Source organism: Hyla sarda, chromosome 3 (assembly GCF_029499605.1).
Source record: "Hyla sarda isolate aHylSar1 chromosome 3, aHylSar1.hap1, whole genome shotgun sequence".
NCBI classification, from domain to species: domain Eukaryota; kingdom Metazoa; phylum Chordata; class Amphibia; order Anura; family Hylidae; genus Hyla; species Hyla sarda.
In genome coordinates, this window is record NC_079191.1 from 120,722,408 (window position 1) to 120,741,325 (window position 18,918).

Below are 18,918 nucleotides of genomic sequence, written 5' to 3' on the forward strand. Positions count from 1 at the left end.
TGTCTCTGTCATTAGTCTGCAATAGTAAGCTTGGTGGGGCCATTATTCGTATATAGTGTGTACTACGCACACTGCTATACACATGGGGGGTACACGCAGAGCATTGCAACCTAGTGTCTTCTGCAGACACTAGGGTGCAAATGCTCTGCATACACATGGGGGGAAAATGCTCTGCACATACCCCCATGTGTATAACAGTGAGTATGTACTACACGCACACTGCTATACACATGGTGATCCTGTACGGCAACCGGTGTAAGCCTTATTAAAAAAAAAAAAAAATAATCCAAAATTGCTGCTGTTTGGTCACAGCACATGCTAGAAACTTTGGCCATTGTACATAATTTTTCAAGTTGAATCAGCTGAACCCCTCTATTTTATTTATATATAAAAAAATATATATATTTTTTTTGGGGGGGGGCATTTTTATATTTTTTTCCAACTAATTGATGAAATAATCGATTATTAAATTAATCGTTAGCTGCAGCCCCTACTACCCCTTTATTTGGAGAGACACACATACATACACATACGCACACACACCTTCAAACTGTAGGGCAAAGGTTTAAAGGGGGTATTCCAGGAAAAAAAAATGTTTATTTTTTTTTTTTAAATCAACTGGCTGTGCTGGGAGTTGTAGTTTTGCAACAGCTGGAGGCACCCTGGTTGGGAAACACTGTTCTAAGGGTTTGGGCTATATCTAGCAGTGGTGAGTGACTTTGTTTTGGCATCAGACCCTCACATTTATGGACCTGATGATGGAGGAGAGGACATTGACTGTCATTCATTTTTTCTTCACATTAAGGAATGTGACCCCAGAATCATCAAGGTTTATGTCCATTGTGGGAAGCCTATGAAAACTCTGCACCCCTGAACCCAGTACACGCTGGGGGAGAGTTATTAAAACCTGTCCAGAGGAAATGTTGCCCATAGCAACCAATCAGATCACTTCTGTCATTTTTCAGAGGCCTTGTTAAAAATGAAAGTGATCTGATTGGTTGCTATGGGCAACTTTTCCTCTGGACAGGTTTTGATCTCCCCCACTGAATTTTGGGAATAAAACAACTCTCCATAGACCAGAATGCATTTATTTTCGGCCTCCTCCTGTAAGCAGCGGTATTCTGGCCCTTTGGATGGTGTGGTGTCTGGCAGCAGCACAGGCCTGTAATAAGACTGTGTAATCTCAGGGTCATGTCAGGTCATCACTGCTCTGCAACTTACTGTGTATTTAAAGGGTCAACCACAAGGATGTTTTTAGGGAGGGGCAGACTACATAACCCGTTGTGGTTGCTTCACTGTGAAATCCTGTACACTCTCTTCAGTAAGACGCCTTTTATTTCTTCCTTTCTTTTTATTAGGTGTTGATGTTGGCATGACTCCAGCTATTAGCCGTAGGTTCATACATATGTAAATGGGGTAGCTGTGCGTCACGCATGGTTAATATAAATCCTCATGTGACTGGCGGGCTGTATACATTGTGGTGAATCGGTGTTGTGCGTTGTAAATAGCCGTGTAGAATGTTCTTCTCAGGTAGGCTTCCCTACAGGGGAGAGCATTCTGATAAAATCCTTTGCTGCCATAAGGATCGTCCTTTCGGCTCTGCTCATGTTCCAGGGTTTAACATTTTGGTTTCTTAGATTTTTGACATCAGACATAGCACACGATTCTGATTCACCACAATGTATACAGCCTGCCAGTCACATGAGGATGTATATTAACCATGTGTGACGCACAGCTACCATGCATTGAGCCACTGGGGCACAAATGTATGCACCATGATAGAAGTGGTAGTTTTGGAATAGCTGGGGAGTCACAGTTTAGGGGTACACTGCCATGGCGGTACATTGCAGTTCTACATTTACCCCCTTAAGGACCACGGACGTACGGGCATACCTGTACGCCCATGGGAATTCCAGTCCCTGCCGCTCGCTGGTTGGGGACCGGACGCTTGCTGAAATCTTTCAGTAGGCACCTCATGCAAACCCCTGGAGGGGTACCCATCAATTCAGACCGGCGATTCCGGGTCAACTGTGTCTCCGGTGACTCAGGAAAAAAAAAATTGTGAATGGGGCTGTCCGAGACAGCCCCATTCACCCTAAGGTTGCATGCACACCAGGTTTTTGCAATACAGTTCCCGTATCAGGTTTTTGATGAAAAATGGATTCCTCAAAACCTGACTAAACTGTATGAAAACGTGTGTACAAATTTCAACCCTTATACGGTTTGAAAAATGATGTCCAGTTGCTTCAGTTTTAAGAAAAAACTTTAACTTTTCACTCCATTTTTGAATAAAGTTTCACTTGTTTTGATTGAAATTCCAAGAAAAAAAAAAACTGTGTAAAGTCCAAAACCGTATGGTGAAAACCGGATGGAACCGTACGCACATACAGTTCTGTATGGTTCCCATTGACTCCCATGTTAAAAAAAATAAAAAATAAAATAAAAAACTTAAACTGTTTAATATGGTTTGTCACCCGGACCTAAAAAACGTGGTAGACTATGGTTTTGGGCACGGGTAAAAACAATGGACAAAACCGTAAAAGACTCAAAACGGACTAAACCAAATGATGCGTTTTGACATGCGGTTTACAATGTTAAGTCAATGCATATGGTTTTCTATACGGTTCTGTACAGCTTTTAACTTGAAACCATATACGGGAACTGTATTCACCCTTACCCAGCAGGATTGAGGTGGCATTGGTGCCACCTCACGATCACGTGATTGATCGCTCAGAATGACCGACCAAACACGACCCTTCTGGGCGGTGTTCGGGGCCGGGGGGGGGGGGGGGGTCTCCTACCATTGCCTGGCCCGGCAGGGGTCCCTGCAGGAGCGGTGGCAGCAACAGCGGCGGTGCAGGTGGCAGGATACAGCAGGAGGAGATTCCTGTTCTCTTCCTGCTGTTGCTTAACAACTCTCAACATGCACAGCCAAAGGGCATGCTAGGAGTTGTAGTTGTAACTCCAGCTTTTGCAAAACTACAACTCCCAGCATGCCCTTTGGTAGTCTGTGCATGCTGGGGGTGGTAGTTATGCAACAGCTGGGGGCACATTTTTTCTATGAAAAAGTGTGCATCCTGTTGTTGCATAACTAAAACTCCCAGCATGCACGGACAGCCGAAGGGCATGCTGGGGGTTGTAGCACTGTGCCACCAGCTGTTGCAAAACCACAACTCTCAACATGCCCTTCGGCTTTTAATGCATGCTGAGAGTTGCAGTTTTGCAACAGCTGAAGACACACTGGTTATGAAAGAGTTTGTGTCCTTACTCAGTGTTTCGCAACAAGTGTTCCCCCAGCTGTTTCAAAAATACAATTCCCAGCATGCATTGAGACCGTACATGCTGGAAGTTCTAGATTTGCAACAGCTGGAGGCACACTGTTTGGGAAACAATGCCGTAGGGTATTTTGTTGGATGCAAATCTCAAATTTAGGTCTCAAATGCGCACAGCACTCTCTTTGGAGCCATATCGTATTTCAAGGAAACAGTATAGTGCCACATATGGGGTATTTCAGTACTCGGGAGAAATTGCGTTACAAATTTGTGGGGGGGGGGGTTCTCCTTTTACCCCTTATGAAAAGGTAAAGTTGGGGGTCTACACTAGCCTGGTATAAGAACAAAAAGCCCCAAAATTTGTAACGCAATTTCTCCTGAGTACAGAAATACCCCAGATGTGGATGTAAAATGCTCTACGGCCGCACAACAAGGCTCAGGAGTGAGAGCGCACTATGCACATTTTGAGGTCTAAATTGATGAGTTGCACAGGGGTGGCTGATTTTACAGCAATTCTGAAATAAACACAAAACAATAAATACCCACATGTGACCCCATTTTGGAAACTACACCCCTCTCGAAACGTAACAAGCCTTAACACCCACAGGTGTTTGACAAATTTTCATTTAAAGTTTGATGTGAAAAAGAGAGAAAAAAATTTCACTAAAATGCTGGTGTTACCCTACATTTTTCATTTACACAAGGGAAAAAAAAATAAAAATTTGTAACACCATCTCTTTTTAGTATGGAAATACCCCATATGTGGATGTAAAGTGCTCTCCGGGTGCACTACAATGCTCAGAAGAGAAGGAGCGCCATTGGGCTTTTGGAGAGAGAATGTGTCAGAAATTGAAGGCCATGTGTGTTTACAAAGCCCCCATGGTGCCATAACAGTGGACCCCCCCCGCACACACGTAACCCCATTTTGGAAACTACACCCCTCATGTAATGTAATAAGGGGTACAGTGAGCATTTATGCCCCACAGGTGTCTTGACAGATTTTTGGAGCATTGGTCTGCGAAAATGAAAAACTTTTATTTTTCATTTGCACAGCCCACTGTTCCAAAGATCTGTCAAATGCCAGTGGGGTGTAAATGCTCACTGCACCCCTTATTAAATTCTGTGAGGGGTGTAGTTTCCAAAATGGGGTCACATGTCCACTGTTCTGGCACCATGTAAACACACATGGCCCCTGACTTCCATTCCAACCAAATTCTCTCGCCAAAAGCTCAATGGCGCTCCTCCTCTTCTGAGCATTGTAGTTCGCCAGCAGAGCACTTTACATCCACATATGCGTTTTTTTATTTTTTATTTTTATGCTCAGAAGAGTCAAAATTGTAAAATTTGGGGGGAAAACCAGCATTTTAGTGAGGGGGGGGAAGAATCATTTACACATCCGACTTTAACGAAAAGTCTTCAAACACCTGTGGGGTGTTAAGGCTCACTGTACCCCTTGTTACGTTCCTTGAGGGGTGTAGCTTCCAAAATAGCATGCCATGTGCATGTTTTATTTTATTTTTTTCCTTCCAGTTCTTAGCTGTTGTATGCTCCACAGGAAGTTATTTTCTTTTTGAGTTTATTTTCAGTCTGACCACAGTGCTCTCTGCTGACATCTCTGTCCATGTCAGGAACTGTCCAGAGCAGAACAAATCCCCATAGCAAACCTCTCCTGCTGGACAGTTCCTGACATGGACAGAGATGTCAGTAGAGAGCACTGTGGTCAGACTGAAAAGAAATTCAAAAAGAAAATAACTTCCTGTGGAGCATACAACAGCTCATAAGTATTGGAAGGATTAAGATTTTTTTTAATAGAAGTAATTTACAAATCTGTTAAACTTTTTGGCATCCGTAAATTTTTTTTTTTTTTTTTTTTTTTTTTATTATTTCCAGTGGAGTACCCCTTTTAACTCTGTGTTACTTCTTATTTTATACACTGGGAGGTTTCACAAACCCTGTGCGGAGGAATAGTGGAGCAGTTGTCTATAGTCACCAATGGATAACTGCACAAGGTTTGAGAACCTCTCCCCATAGAATGTTTTTTGTTTTTGTTCTTTCTCAGATTTGATAAAAATCCAACCACAAATAGGTAGCCTCCGGCTGTCTAGGCATGCTGGGAGTTGTAGTTTTGCAACAGCTGGAGGCACACTTGTTAGGAAACACTGCTCCAGAACTTGCAGGTGAAGAAGAAACATTCCCCAATGTGGATTCCATGTGCAGTGATTCATTCTAGTCTATGATGGGTGGCAGAATAACCTAAATATAAGGGTTAACCCTCTTTAACCTCCCATAGTCACACATCTGTCTCGTTTCGGATACACTGTGCTTGTATTTTCCATGAATGCGATGCTCGTGAACAATCCAGGATTACAGCACGGCCGGCCTTACCAGAATCACGTTACTGCTGGTTGTGATCCAGGCTTCTGGGCTCGTATTCACTCATCTGTAACCCAATCTGCTCCTCAGTGTGCTTGTTACATGGAATAGCATTCACATTGCAGCATTATGCCCTAGTTTCTAATTGGTTTGTGGGTTAATAGTCTGCAACGTCTACAGCACCGCAGACTGTCTAGTAGACAGCGACACATAGGGGGAGATTTTATCAAAACCTGTCCAGAGGAAAAGTTCCTGAGTTGCCCATAGCAACCAATCAGGTCGCTTCTTACGTTTTTGAAAAGGCCTCTAAAAAAATGAAAGCGATTTGGTTGCTTTGGGCAACTCAGCGAATTTTCCTCCGGACAGGTCTTGATAAAGCTCCCCCATACGGTACTGCTGTCTGGTATTGGGGTAAGGCCGCTAGAGTAGAGCGAACTTACAGTAAATTGGCTCGCAGCTCGGCTGTTGATTACTTTAGTCTGCGTAAATTAGTTCAGCTTTCCAAGGGCTCCGGTTCCAGGCAACCGGAGCCTAATTTATCCAGACTAAAGTAATCAACAGCCGAGCTGCGAGGTTCGCTACGAGCCAATTTACTGTATGTTCCTTCAACTCTAAAGGCTGCTTTATGATAGATGTATCAGAATCTATAGATGGGGGATGTGGGGGACGCTCGCTCATTGTTCTGCTTCCTCATTTATATTTACGAATAGTGGGAGGACAGACTTACAATGATGACTTGGTAGTATAAGGGTTTTGTTATGGTCGAGTGACAGGTAATATATTATGCACTATATATGATGTTGCACACTTAACTGTAAAATGTATGCATTGCAAAAGTTACAAATGTGGTTTGTAAAAGGACTAGTCCAGTGTTTCCCAACCAGGGTGCCTCCAGCTGTTACAATACTACAACTCCCAGCATGCCCAGACAGCCAAAGGCTGTTTGGGCATGCTGTGAGTTGTAGCATTGTAACAGCTTGAGGCACCCTGGTTGGGAAACACTGGACTAGACTGTAGGCATATGTATAGACACATACACACTACAAAAGACTTTTAGGACGTAATGTAAATGCGGTTTTTATATTTCCTACTGCATAATTTCCTACTGCATAATTTCCTACTGCATATCCCAATATATCTGTCACTAAACAAACACAATTGGCTAACGGGCAATTGCGTAAACTGCTTCCTATAATAACTTATCTACACCAAAAAAGAGATACCAGTATACTAGATGAATTCAAAAAATAGTGAGTAAACTTTATTCACGTGAATTACATAAAACCATCATACATAAAATACAAGGTACTATACAGATGAAAGCTACAGAAAGAAGGTAGTAATACTAAATCCACAATGGTGAACAATAAAGTTTACTCACTATTTTTGAATTTATCTAGTATACTGGTATCTTCCAATATATACCAAACACTTGGCTTGTAACCTCTGGGGTGAGGATGGGGAATCTGTATGTGTATAATCATACAAAATTTAGATTCGCGTCTACAGCCCTATACACAGTTATCTGATACTCTACTGCCACCTGTTGGTAAATTTTCAGAATGCATCAGAAGAAACCTTTCAGATTTTGCAATGATGATTTTCCTATAAAGTAAAGCAGTGCATACTAAATATAAAGGGGGGGGATAGTTATCAAAACCTGTGCAAAGGAAAAGTTGGCCATAGATATATAATTTTATTGGCCATATATAAATTTTATTTTTTTTTATATATTTTTTTTTAAAGGCCTCTAAACGATTAATAAAAAAATGCAGCTGTCTGGTTGCTATGGACACCTTCTCCACTTTTCCCCTGCACAGAACAGAGAAAGACACGGAGCACCTTTATAGGGTATGCTCACACTGAGGAACTGGAGAGGAATTTACTCCGCTTATTCCTCTCCAATTCATTCAGCAGTGCCAAACCCCATTGATTTGAATTGAATTCCGCTCCTCAGTTCACAATTCCGTTCCGCATGAAGAATGAACATGTTCGTTCAACGGCTGTCGGTGCATGCTGGGAGTTGTAGTTTTGCAACATCTGGAGGTCCGCAGGTTGAAGACCACTGGTATAGATGATTGTCAGAGAGCAATGGTCTTAAATCTTTCCTGATCCCATGCTGGGTACTAAATATATAAGAAGCTGTGTTGTAGCTCTTAGTGTAAGGCTGGGTTCACACCACGTTTTTGCAATACAGTTCCTGTATCAGGTTTTTGATTAAAAAAAAACTGATTCTTCAAAACCTGACTAAACTAACAAAACGTGTGTTCAAATTTTAGTCTGTATACAGTTGAAAACCGTATATGGTTTGAAAAATTATGTCCGGTTGCATCCATTTTTTTTTAAGGGGAAAAAAAGTGTGTTTTTAACTTTTTATTCCATTATAAATAAAGTTTCACTTGTTTGATTGAAATTCCAAGAAAGAAAACTGTGCATAGTCAAAAACCGGATGATGGAACCGTACGCACATACGGTTCCCATTGACTCCCATGTTAAAAAAAAAAAGTGTACTTTTCAATAGTTTTTCACCCGGACAAAAAAGTGGTAGGCTACGGTTTTGGGTACGGGGAAAAAAACTGACAAAACCGTACAGGATGCAAAATGTACACAACCGGATGCATCGTTTGGCATACGGTTATCAATGGAGAGTCAAAGCATACGGTTATCAATGGAGTCAATGCATATGGTTATCAATGGAGAGTCAATGCATACGGTTATCAATAAGGTTCTGTACGGTTTTCAAATTGAAAATGTATACGGGAACTTTATAGCAAAAATGTGGTGTGAACCCGGACGAAGCCCTTCTCACAACATGTATTTACTCCATCATGTATGTCCTTTAAGTGCATCTCGTGATCTAGGTCTGGCCCACAGGATACCCCTGCTGAATAGGAGAAGGAGTCTGGACCTTTGGAGAAATAGCTGATAACGTATACCGGAATATCGGTAAAAGTTATCTTCTATCGGCCTTAACCGTGACAGATTATGGGTATTGGCCCTAAAAAATTGATATTGGTCGATCCCTACTTTGCATCACTACAATCTAAGAGCGCATTGTGTGACCACCATTCATCCGCATAGCTCTGTGGTGTTTCAGTGGCTTCATGTTTGCAAGTGGTCTCCATATAGTATTTTGGCTGGGTTCAGATTTGTCGTTCTGCCTGAATCCACACTGTCTGGTTTTGCCCAGCTCAGTTATAATTTTACCAGATCTTGTTGCGATACGAAAGCAGAGCTGTGCTTGGTATAGGCAAAACCAGACAGATTGGTTAATCTGGGCCTTGATATTTTAGCTAGAACCAGGTGTGGTTGCAATTCAGCACAAAAATATCCTAGTTTTGTGATGCTGCCTACCAAAAAGTGAAGCAGAACCACAACTTGTTGCCTTATCTCTTAGCAATGCGGTCAGGCTGGTCATGTCATATTTTGGATACTCTGCCCCTAGACATCTTATCCCTTATCCAAAGGATAGGGGATAAGATGTAGGGCTGGGCAGTATACCGGTTCATACCGAATACCAAAATCTTTGTGCTGCACGATATGAATTTTTCCCCATACCGCAATATCGGTTTGGCCCCTCCCCCTCGAATGAATGAGTTATCAACCCAGCGCTCCGCTGTCCCCACACTGGGAAACTAATCATATGTGATCTGCGAGCGCTTTTCGGCCCCCCCCCCCCCCCCCCCCCCCCAAAAAAAAAATTATCAGTCCAGCGCTGCGCTGTCCCCATCAGGGTAAATACTCAAATATCACCCGCAAGTGCTGCCCTCCTCATCCTCCTGCTTGTTGCCGGCCGCCGGCGCTGACACTCTATACTGTACACTGTATCCCTATGCCCGGGCTGCAAAAGGTAAACAAAATAAACTTTAATGCTCTTTCCTACGTCGGCCTCACGCTCTTCCTGGGGACGGGAACATTGGACAGCCGTCAGCCTATCACCGGCAGCAGCGATGTTCCGGTGATAGGCTGGTGATTGAACCGCCATAAGTTACAAAAATACAGTGGTCTCTCAACATACGATGGTAATTCGTTTGTCGAATCAATCGTATGTTGAGGGATTCGTGCAATGTAAAGTATAGGAAGTTATACTCACCTGTCCCCGCCGCTCCTGACCGCGTCCTCACCGCTCCCGATGCTGTCCCAGGGGCTGCTCCGGTGTCTTCTTCTGGGTCCTCCGGCTTCTTCCGCATCTTCTGCAGGGTCCGGGCCTCGCTTTCTGGTGACGTTATTACGCTGCTGCGCCGGCACGGCGTGCGTAGTGACGTAATAACGACGCTGGAAAGCGAGGCCCGGAACCCTGGAGAAGATGCAGAAGATGCCTTTGGATCGCGAAGTGGACCCGGAGCAGCGGGGATAGGTAAGTGAACCTGCCCGGGATACTTAAACTGCTATCCGACAGCAGCTTAAGCATTTTGCGCTGTCGGAGAGCAGTTAATGCGATGGCCCGACATATAAAAGCCTCTGAGAGGCCATCGTATGTCGATTTTATCATATGTCAGAGCCATCGCATGTCGGGGGGTTACTGTACCGTGATAGACATATTTGGTCATACCGCCCAGCCCTAATAAGACGTCTGACCGCTGGGGACCCCTGCGATGTCTGCTGCGGTACCCCAGACATCCAGTGCACGGAGCGAACTGTGCTCCATGCCGGGTGACTGATGATGCAGGGTGGAGGCTTTTGACATCACGGTCACGCCGTGCTCGTGACTTCACGGCCACGCCCCCTAAATGCAAGTCTATGGGAGGGGGCGTGACTTCAGTCACGCCCCCTCCCATAGACTTTCATTGAGGGAGTTTGGCCATGACGTCACAAGTGGGCATGGCTGTGACGTCTCGATCCTCCGGTGCTGCACCCGACGCTCTAAATTAATGCAGAGTGCAGCAGGAAGATCACGGGATAGGGGAGAAGATGTCTAGGGGCGGAGTAACCCTTTAATGTTGCACTTTGTTTTCTGATCGATTATGTTGTGTTAGTTGGTATGAAGTCATGTGAGCTGTTCTTCATTCACTTTTTTTTGTTTTCTGGGATGTGTATTGTTTTACAGTGTTTGCCATGTGTCCTCTTCTTCTTTCTGTTTCTTAACTTACACTTTTTCTTTTCTTTTAAAGGTGAAGTTCGTTCTTTGTAAGGTCACTTCTCTCCATTTAAAGATGCACATAAAAGAGGACATAAATCCTGTACTGCGGTACATCCTTCACTTCTTTATGTGGTTCTACGGCGTGATCACATTTGTGCCATGGTTCTTGCTTTCTGGAGCAAAGGAGAGACAGAGAAGAGCAGAACGGGTAAAAGCCAAGCCCGTGAGTGATGGTCCAAGCAGCCCGTACCGATCTGTGGACAGCTTCGACAGCCTGGCATCCTCCCTGTACCCGGGCTGTAATACCCTGGACAAGGTCTTCAGACATGCCACAGATCAGTTCAAAACCAAGGGATGTCTGGGGACTAGAGAGGTGCTGAGCGAGGAAGATGAGATCCAGCCCAACGGGAAAGTCTTCAAGAAGGTCAGTACAGAAAACGTCAGGACTATAAGGCTGAATTCACTTCTTGCATGTGTTGGAGAAGCCACAGTACAATGTTAATGAATGGGGTTTTAACAAACCACGTTTACTCAGTGTAAGAAAAAAAAAAATCTCAAACTCCCTATTAGTTGGTGGAAGTGACACGTGTTTCAACAAAGATTTGGTTCATTGCAAAGCAGTACATATGGATCTGATAGCAAATTTTAGTACTGGTTGTAAATTTTACGCTGTGTGAACTAAGCCTAATGCCACTTCTAGCTATAACTAACTACATAGGGTGTGTCATGTGTCTCCCTAGGCCATTGCTATGAAGAAACTTTGCGATTTTTACGGCTGCAGTACTGTAAAGCTTGTAATGTCTCAGACATTATAGTAGCTTTACCAGCAAATTCCAGTAGAGGGCAGGATTGCTCTGGATGAACAGTGCAGGAAAGTGGAACTGTGTGTTGTGGGGCAGTGTTAGGCCATGATCCGGTGTAATGCGGTTTTACAAGCTTATTGAGCCTTTTCAAGCTCTATTAATTTATTTTTGCATTTTGTAAGGGTTTTTTTGTGCACTTGTTATGTGCACGCTTTTATGTGCAAGTTTTATTTTTTACAGGTGACTTGTACGGTGCTTTCCAAACAGTGTGTCTCCAGCTGTTGCAAAACTACAACTTTTAGCATGCCTGGACAGCCTGTGGCTTTCTGGGCATGCTGGGAGTTGTAGTTTTGCAACAGTTGGAGATGCACTGTTCTTGAGTTTCAAAGACTTTACAAAAAAAATGTACAGTGGACATTTTACGCCTCAATACACGCCATAAAGGAATGGTGTGAACATACTCGAAGAGTGAATTTACACCCTGCGGAATCTGCGCTTAAGATCGATGTCTTGTTGCCCATAGTAACTGAGAGCTCTGCTTAAAGGACATGTCTCATGCCTGACTTTACAAAATAACTTATCCCCTATCTGCAGGATATGGGATAAGTTTTAGATCACGGGAGATCCGAGTGCTGTGGCCCCCTGCGATCGTCTGTATGGAGCCCAAGCTCTCCCACAAAGTGGCGTGTCTATACCCCCGCCCGAAGATGGGGCCACAGTGCCCCCTCCATATCTCTCTATGGGAGAGCCGAAAATAGCCGAATGGCTCTCCCATAGAGAACTAGGGAATGGGTGTGGTGTCCACTGCTTCGGGCGGGGGTCGTGGCGCACAACTCTGTGGGAGAGCCGGGGCTCCGTACAGATGATCGCAGGGGGCCACAGCGCTCAGAACCCAAACCTCCCCCCTTGTAATCTAAAACGTATCCTCTATCCTGTGGATAGGGGTAAGTTTTTCTGTAATGTCGGGCATGAGACTTCTGAGCAGTTAAATAAATAAAGCTGTGCTGTGGTAACTATGGACAATAAACAGTTTTACTTTAAACACAAATGGTGGATGTGCGGCTGTGTTTCTTCATTTGTGTTGTACAGTTTTACTTTGACTTTGGTTTACTAAATCAGCACCTTAGAGTATGTTCACATGCTGCGGATCTGTGGCAGGTCAGTTGTAGAAACTGCAATATTCCTGCACCTAAAGAAATCAATGTATTTAAAATCATTTGCGGAAAATCCCCAGCAGATCTGCCACATGTGAACGTACTAGGGATTCAATTTTTACCGAATTTAAATGTCCCAATTCACAAAAAGTTATAATTAATGACTTCTCTACTGTAAGAATAAAGACCAATGCATGCAGTGCCTCACGTAACCGCAAAACGAACACGTTAAGTGACTGTGAAGAAGAATGCTTTTCATGTGCTTCACTATATAGCAAGCAACGCACAATTAGGAGCGGCAATACTTATATTTTCCATAGTGTTGTGTTCTGCTGTTACAGGGAACCCATGGGTAACATAGTCTCTCACCGATAAGGGATTAAGGAAATATGTTTTTTTTGCAGGACTAGAGACACTTGTATAAGTGAAGGGAATGGAGGGTCAATAGTCCAAGACTGAAGCTGTAAACCATTGGAAAAACTACTGCCATTCAGCTAAGGCTATAAAAACTTGTAAGCTTAAAGGGGTACTCCGCCCCTAGACATCTTATCCCCTATCCAAAGGATGTCACGGCCTGCCCCCTCAATACAAGTCTGGGAGGGGGCGTGGTCATCACGCCCCCTGCCATAGACTTGCATTAAGGGGGCGGGCCGTGACGTCACGCTGCACAGTCCCCTGTATCGCCCGTCATTACGCACAGAGCTAACTCGCTCTGTATAGTAATGAAAGCGCGGTGCCGCAGCAGCGATCCCGGGGTCCCCAGCAGCGGGACCCCGGCGATCTGACATCTTATCCCCTATCCTTTGGATAGGGGATAAGATGTCTAGGGGCGGAGTACCCCTTTAACTTTTAACAGGGAAACCATGTTTTATAATAAATTTCCCTTTCTGGATCCTCCCACTTCCCTATCTTCAGCAGGAGATCGGCACACAAACTGTTCAATACAGTAGACTGTTGGCTTCCCAGCCAGTAGTCCTGTGGTAATGACATGTATGTTGCCTTTCTTTCCTTCAAGGAATATATAAAATACATTCACATATTAATACAGAGGAGTTGGAAGTACAAAAAACTCCGGAGTCGGAAAATTTATCTACCAACTCCACAGCCCTGCTAGAAAGTACAATGCATGCCTATGGGACTTTTAAAACCCCATCTACATGCAATAGAATTCAGCTTTGCGCCATGTCAGTTCTGCCGTAGACTTGTTGCAGACTTTTCAACCTTTACATTACAGGGAAACTTGACCTCTACTGCCCCAATGGTGGGTGGTTAATTATCAGTGCAAATGACGGCAGGGTGTGCGCACCATTTGTGCTTACACCCTGTATAAAAGTAATAAACATGAACACTTTTGTATAAAGAGAAAATAAATGTACTAATAATAATAATAATAATAATAAACGGTACATGGTAATTTTAGTGTTCAGATACAGTGATGCCATTTCTGATGTTGCCAACAGATGGCAGTGTTTCCACTTTAGTATGCCTTAATACAGTGATTTCCAAACAGTGTCTTCAGCTGTTACAAAACTACAACTACCAGCATGTAGGGGCAGCATTTAGCTGTCCAGGCATGCTAGGAGTTCTAGTTTTGCAACAGCTGGAGACACACTTTTTAGGAAAAACTGTCTTAATATATTGATCAAGCTACATCAGTATTTCCAAACTAGTGCGTCTATAGCTGGTGGAAAAACTACAACTCCCAGCATGCTCGGACATTCTTTGGCTGTCCAGGCATGCTGGTAGTTGTAGTTTTGCAAGAGCTGGAAGCATAATGGTTGGGAAACTGGTCTACATAGTGAAAATAAATTCAATATGAGCCAATCTGTATCAGACAGTGGTCAACACTCCCTGCAAAAGGGCAGCACCATAATTGTACGTATGGTTAAAAAAAAAAATGAAGCTTTCTCGATTACAATATTCATAACCATAACAGTATGCTTTAGACCTGATAAGTATTAAAGGGGTATCCCCCTGCTGCACCCGACATTAGTTTAGAGCGTTGGGTGCAGTGTCGGAGGCTCGTGAAGTCACTGCCACGCCCCGCTTGTGATGGCAGTCACGCCTCCTCCCATAGACTTGCATTGAGGGGAATGGCCGTGACATCATGAGCGTGGCCGTGACGTCGCGAGACTCCGTCCCGTGTCACTAGTCATCCTGCACGGAGCCAAGTTTGCTCTGTGCACTGGATGTCTGCGGTGCCGCAGCAGAGATTGCGGGGGTCCTCAGCGGTGGGACCCCCGCGATCAGACATCTTATCCCCTATCCTTTGGATAAGGGATAAGATGTCTAGGGGCAGAGTACCCCTGTTTCATGCGCATGGCTGACTGGCAAGCTTCATGGCTCTATAAAAAAAATAAAAAATCATTGTGCACAGTTTTCGTTTTATAGCCACAATCAAAGAGCCATCTACAGGTTGAGGCATGCTGGGAGTTGTAGTTCTACAGCAGCTAGAGAGCCAGAGCTTGCAGCCCACTTTTGCGCAGTATGTATCGCAGCTGGAGACCAGAACGCTGAGCGATGGGACCAGCACTGACGTGCGGTGAGACCGCTCCCTAGAGATTAGAGAGCGCTGGAGACTGAGCTCATCCACTGTCTCTTATGTTCATTATAGTTCACTGAGGGACGGTCATGTCACTAGATAAATAATCCTACATGAGGAATTCTGTGCACGTGCTGCTTCTTACACCACCAACGTCACGGCTTGTTACTGTGCACATGGAAGGTTACTCGAAGGAAATGGGTCGCCTGGATTTGTTTTTCTTACTGATACAGGGGCATGTTCTTCGTTTCTGGATCTGGTGACTGGCAGCGTTAACCACACTACTGCACTTTACACTGTTTAATTCAAGATCGCAGCAGGTCTCGGGACTAGGTGCGTTCACACGGCCGTCTGTATTTGTTTTTTTTTTTTTATCCATGTTTCGGTTCCGTTCTTGCAGGCTGTAAACCGATTAAAGACTCCGTTTACATCCATTTGTACCCGTCTGCACTCATTTCTGTTTTTTTTGAAGGCAGAAAAAACGGCACATGCAGTATTTTCTACCATCAAAAAGAAGAAAAACAGATACAGTGAATGTAACATTGAAGTCTATGGACAACTGATGAGCCTTTAATGTCATCTGGTTGCATCTGTTTTTTTCAATCGTTTTTTTTTTTTTTTTGGATCCGTTTTTACTTATTAATTTTTTGTTTTGAGCATGATCAGAACATTAACATATACAAACGGATACCATCTGTTTGCATCTGTTATTGACAGTTTTTTAAAAAGTCTGTTTTTTATTTTTGAAGGGAGAAGAACGGCACTGGTCTAGACGGCCGCATGAACGCAGCCTAAGACTTGTAACTAGCTAAAATTTCAAAAGTTTTTCTATAAATTACAGCAATGCCTTAATGTTTGTGCGCACATAGATAGTTGCTGGAGGAGAGGCGCCTTCAACCTGGTTTATGTTGCTCCATATTGTCCTTGTGTGCAGTTGGCCCACCGTACAGGTCTCCTGAGGCCTATGTGGTAACAATAAAGCATTGAATGGAATAGTCCTTCATTTGCAGCCTCCAGGAGCTTCTGCATAAATTCGCAGGCACATGGAGGTACAGTAAGACCGGACACTGCAGTGGTGGTCCGCTAGGGACTGAATAATTGGGTACTTCATTGTGTTGAGACAGAGCAGGAAGACCTCGTCTAAGTGCTTCACTCCCCACTTCACTGCCCTTTCGGTCTCTCTGCCAGAGACTGTCTTCATTATAAGTCTATGGGGATCCTCTCCTGATGTGAGACTGAGATCGTAGTGAGCCAAGGAGAAAACCACTCAGCCGAGGTCTTAACATAAGTGGGAGGTGTTATTGCTGAGACCCTGAAAAATCAAAACTTTTTATTTCAAATGACAGGGACACTTGAAAGGAGGGGGGGATTTTTCCACTGGAGTACCCCTTTAAAATCAACTGGTGCCAGAAAGTTAAACAGGTTTGTAGAAATCTTAATCCTTCCAGTACTTATTAGCGTCTGTATACTATAGAGGAAATTCTTTTCTTTTTGGATTTCTTTTGTCTGTCTACAGCGCTCTCTGCTGACATCTCTGTCCATGTCAGGAACTGTCCAGAGCAAGAGAAAATCCCCATAGCAAACATATCCTGCTCTGGACAGTTCCTAAAATGGACAGAGATATCAGCAGAGAGCACTGTGGACAGACAGAAAAGAAATCCAAAAAGAAAAGAATTTCCTCTAATATTCAGCAGCTAATAAGTACCGGAAGGATTAAGATATTTTTATATAAGTGATTAACTAATCTGTAACTTTTTGGCACCAGTTGATTAAAAAAAAAAAAGTTTTTTCCACCGGAGTATCCATTTGTGTATTGCACAAATAGTCGAGAGAAAAAAAAATATATATATATATATATATTGTGTATAGTCGAAAAACGCAGTTGTCTACTTCACTTGCGTTTGGCACTCATACTGTACATGATTTGTCATTTTCTGTCATTACCAGGTGATCTTGGGAAAGTACAACTGGATGTCGTATGAAGAGGCCTATATGGCAGCATCTACCTTCGGAGGTGGGCTTTCTGCACTTGGCCAAAAACCCAGGTCTAATATCGCCATATTCTGCGAGACCCGAGCAGAGTGGATAATCTCAGCGCAGGCATGCTTCATGTACAATTTCCCACGTGAGTAATACTCGGCACTCTTGGGGGAATTGGCTGCTTTTCTGGGAATCTAATCCTTGTCCTGTATCATGGACACGCTGCACCATGAACTTATTTGCAATGCTGCCAGAAGCTTTTCTTTACTGAAATATGTTGTCCTCTGCCTTTAATACATCTGCTTTATGTTATACTCTTCCCTAGTTACTGGACTTTATGTAATGCTACATATTGGATAAGATTCCCTTATATACTCACACACCCTCCATAAAGCCCCTCTGGGGATTCACGGTCCAATAGATTGTAGAACTTTACGAGTAGAAAATCCCTTCACATCCAGGATTGTCTTTTATTATTTTACTTTTATATTACATTTTTTGCTTTTAATTCAATTTAGACCATCAACTTTCTAATAGTGTGGTACTGACTTTCTGCACCACAACGCTCTGGCGAGTGGCTGTACCCAGTATTACAGTTTGCTACGGCATTGGGAAAAAATGAATAGGACTATGCTGTAAAACCAGGCCTAGCCACTACTAAAGGTAATAAATTGTGTATGGTAAAAAATTAAGGGGAAGCCGCACTTGCTGGAGTACCACAGTCCCTTCAGACATTCGATTGGCAGGGGTGCTGGGACTTGGAGCCCCGCAGGTCTAATAATGGTGGCCTATCCTAAGGATTCCCTGCTGTCAATTTGGTTACCTACCTCAGTCACTGATTGGGTTAGTGAGCAGATCCTTATGCTAACACCAATGCAAGAAAGTGCTGTGCATCGGGGAACCATATAGGTAGAGCAGTGTTTCCCAACCAGGGTGCCTCCAGATGTTGCAAAACTACAACTCCCAGCATGCCCGGACAGCCTTTGGCTGTCGGGCATGCTGGCAGTTGTAGTTTTGCAACACCTGGAGCACGCTGGTTGGGAAACAGTGAGTTAGAGCAACACCCCAGCACAGTGATCACCTCCTAGCATGTCCTGTTATTGGGTCCATTGGAGATCACTCTGTAATTAGAGATGAGCGAACTTACAGTAAATTTGATTCGTCACGAACTTCTCGGCTCGGCAGTTGATGACTTTTCCTGCGTAAATGAGTTCAGCTTTCAGGTGCTCCCTTGGGCTGGAAAAGGTGGATACAGTCCTAGGAGACTCTTTCCTAGGAATGTATCCACCTTTTCCAGCCCACCGGAAAGCTGAACTCATTTATGCAGGATAAGTCATCAACTGCCGAGCCGAGAAGTTTGTGACGAATCGAATTTACTGTAAGTTCGCTCATCTCTATCTGTAATGCCACAAGCTTTCATGACCATATTGCCCTTTATTTGCACAGAGAGAGGCTTGGCTACAAATGGACATCTGTTGCCATCTACCCGGAAACATAATGAAGGTTCATTATGTTTGAGGTAAAGGCAGAGAACATGCATCCTGTGAACATTTCTGTACAAGAGACCACAAAGCTCTATCACCAGATCCTTCATGAATGTTAGAGGGGTTATCCAGGAAAAAATTATATATATATTCCAGAAAGTTAAACAGATTTGTAAATTACTTCTATAAAAAAATCTTAATCCTAAGCAGGTGTAGCACCAGGCACTACC

The 18,918-nt window shown here is 43.7% G+C and overlaps 1 protein-coding gene across 2 annotated transcripts in view; it reads left to right on the forward strand.

The window, feature by feature from the left end:
* The window catches only part of ACSL3 (acyl-CoA synthetase long chain family member 3), a 96,213-nt gene that overhangs the window by 26,695 nt on the left and 50,600 nt on the right, over positions 1–18,918 (forward strand). For both annotated transcript variants that reach the window (XM_056564918.1, XM_056564920.1), the window contains exons 2-3: positions 10,757–11,149; positions 17,172–17,349. In XM_056564918.1, the coding sequence (XP_056420893.1) occupies positions 10,799–11,149; positions 17,172–17,349 (529 nt within the window). In that variant the 5' untranslated portion in view covers positions 10,757–10,798. The remainder of the gene's footprint in view (positions 1–10,756; positions 11,150–17,171; positions 17,350–18,918) is intronic.